This window comes from Fusarium oxysporum, chromosome 3 (genome assembly GCF_000149955.1).
Source record: "Fusarium oxysporum f. sp. lycopersici 4287 chromosome 3, whole genome shotgun sequence".
Lineage (NCBI taxonomy): Eukaryota > Fungi > Ascomycota > Sordariomycetes > Hypocreales > Nectriaceae > Fusarium > Fusarium oxysporum.
The window spans coordinates 701,018-703,072 of record NC_030988.1 but is presented as its reverse complement, the minus strand read 5'-3'; the positions used below and the strand labels follow the sequence as shown (position 1 = coordinate 703,072).

The 2,055-nt window shown below is 46.4% G+C and overlaps 1 protein-coding gene across 1 annotated transcript; it reads left to right on the top strand.

Moving 5' to 3' along the window:
* Positions 1–1,204: 1,204 nt before the first annotated feature.
* On the top strand, positions 1,205–1,700 carry FOXG_20923 (uncharacterized protein; the record flags this gene model as incomplete). Its single annotated transcript, XM_018401249.1, has 4 exons — positions 1,205–1,347; positions 1,411–1,442; positions 1,496–1,511; positions 1,583–1,700. 4 exons carry the CDS (start codon positions 1,205–1,207, stop codon positions 1,698–1,700), a joined length of 309 nt encoding a protein of 102 aa, XP_018251831.1.
* Positions 1,701–2,055: the final 355 nt, after the last annotated feature.

The window sequence follows — 2,055 nt, the reverse complement described above, 5'->3', positions numbered from 1 at the left end:
CATGGGGTGATGATAAAATTGTCCAAGTGAACGAAGAATATTTGTTGAACTTTGTCGGAGAGTTTCAGGATAAAGGCTACAAGATATTCGATAATGCGGACAGAGTTCTTACGCCATTTGCAGCAGCCAACCTGTCGCTATCAGAGAGGTATATTGTACTGAAACCCTACTTTGATATAACTACCCAGCAAATTGGCCATTCTCGGCCTGCCTAGCACTGCAATTACATGAGGATGATGATTCAGTCGCCCTATCCTAACCCCATTAAACCCCGAGACTCACCTTGCCTCTCTGTAAGTCTGGGAAATTATGAGGACACTACATACGTTATCAGCTAAATATTGAGATGATATACAGGAACCGTAACAAATATTTTCAAGAAGATATCGACAGATCGAACAGGTATGCCTGAGAGAGGACTGCAATACTGTAGTCTACCACAAATGTCCATCTGTCTTGGAGTGATGTTCAGGACCGATGCGCACAGCAATGCTCGCGTCCGCCGCATATCGGGGACCTGTTGTTAAGCAATCTGGTTGACGCCCATTTATTGGCTCGGCGGCCTCCCGTCTTCGTGTCGACGATGAGTAAAGTCAGGAACGGGTGCCTAATGTGAAGGTACCGCCTGATGGGCACGGATCTAACCTTCTGGGGAAGTTGAGACGACCTAGCAGGTGTGGCTCGAACGGACGGTGAATCTCAGGAGGCTCTGGAAGAAGTACTGGATCCTCTGAAAGTCCAACAGCGTTGTTGTAAATAGTTCAGACCAGTGACGTATATGACTTGATGTCACTGTCATGCGTATTGCACGCCGCCTGGTTTGGCAAGAACCAATACATCCTATTAGAAATACCTTCCCATAAAACGCAGCTCATCTTCATTTAGGCCCCTCATTTGACAGGCAGATTTCCCATATGACGTGTTGTTCCATCTACTACCAGTGATTGTCGGTGATTATTTGTCGCAATCACGTAGTCTGTCAAGGATGATAGAGGCCCTCCGACCCAATAAAAAACGAAGGTCGCAATCCCTGCAACCCACTTTGCGCCTTAAAAGCTGGTGCAGGCTATACAACATTCACTTTCGTTTGTCTCTGACATCGTCTCCTATTTCTTCTGTTTTTATTCTTTACATCAAAGTCCTCCCTAAGTGTCGAGATCCATATCTTGCTCAACTTACTCGCAATCCTGCCTCGAGCTTCAAGATGCCGACAATCCCATCGCATGGCGGCCCTCGGGGCATGTTACCTACCTACACGGGAGGGAATGTTATTCCGTATCATAACAAAACACATGGTAACCGATGTGCTCCTGGAAATACACTCTTGCAAGGCCGTCGTAGACACCGGTAAAATCGATCCCTTAGTTGAAACAGACGAATGAAACAGGGGCTAAACTAGGAATCCCATAGAAAAGTTCTCCGAGACTCAATTTACGGAATCAGTTCGTCATATATTCATTCTTTACGAATAATCACTGCTAACAAAATCTTTTAGCTAAACCCGCTATCCGGTTCGTGAATCCTTTCTCACCTGAATTCGTGTGACATTTATGAGCATCAATACTGACGCTGTGAAACACAGACGCCTGGCACGGCGCGGCGGTGTTAAGCGAATCTCGGAAGGCATATACAACGAGATTCGGCGTGCGCTCAAAGAGCGTCTTGAGACGGCAAGTAGCCTTGCTATCCTATTTTGTTAATTCTTAACTCATACCCGAGGACAGATCATAGGACGCTGTGTGATCTACGTAATCTATCGAAACGCTAAGACTCTTACCGTAGATGACGTGAGTTTCCCTTTGCTGGCTGCTATTGCACATGCACAATGATTGACACAATAAGCAGGTGACTCAGAGCCTAAGGGGCATTGGGCAGCCTATTTGGGGGTTCGGTCCTGATACATTCGCTACTGCAAAAAAGCATAAAGTCTGAGGCCAAGATTTGCCAAGACCGAATTTCATTTTTCCCGTTTAGCATTTGATAGCTTGGGAGATGGTGTTTGGAGCAATGTGACTGCACCGGATGTTCGTCGGCACCATCTGCCACGGCTGGATT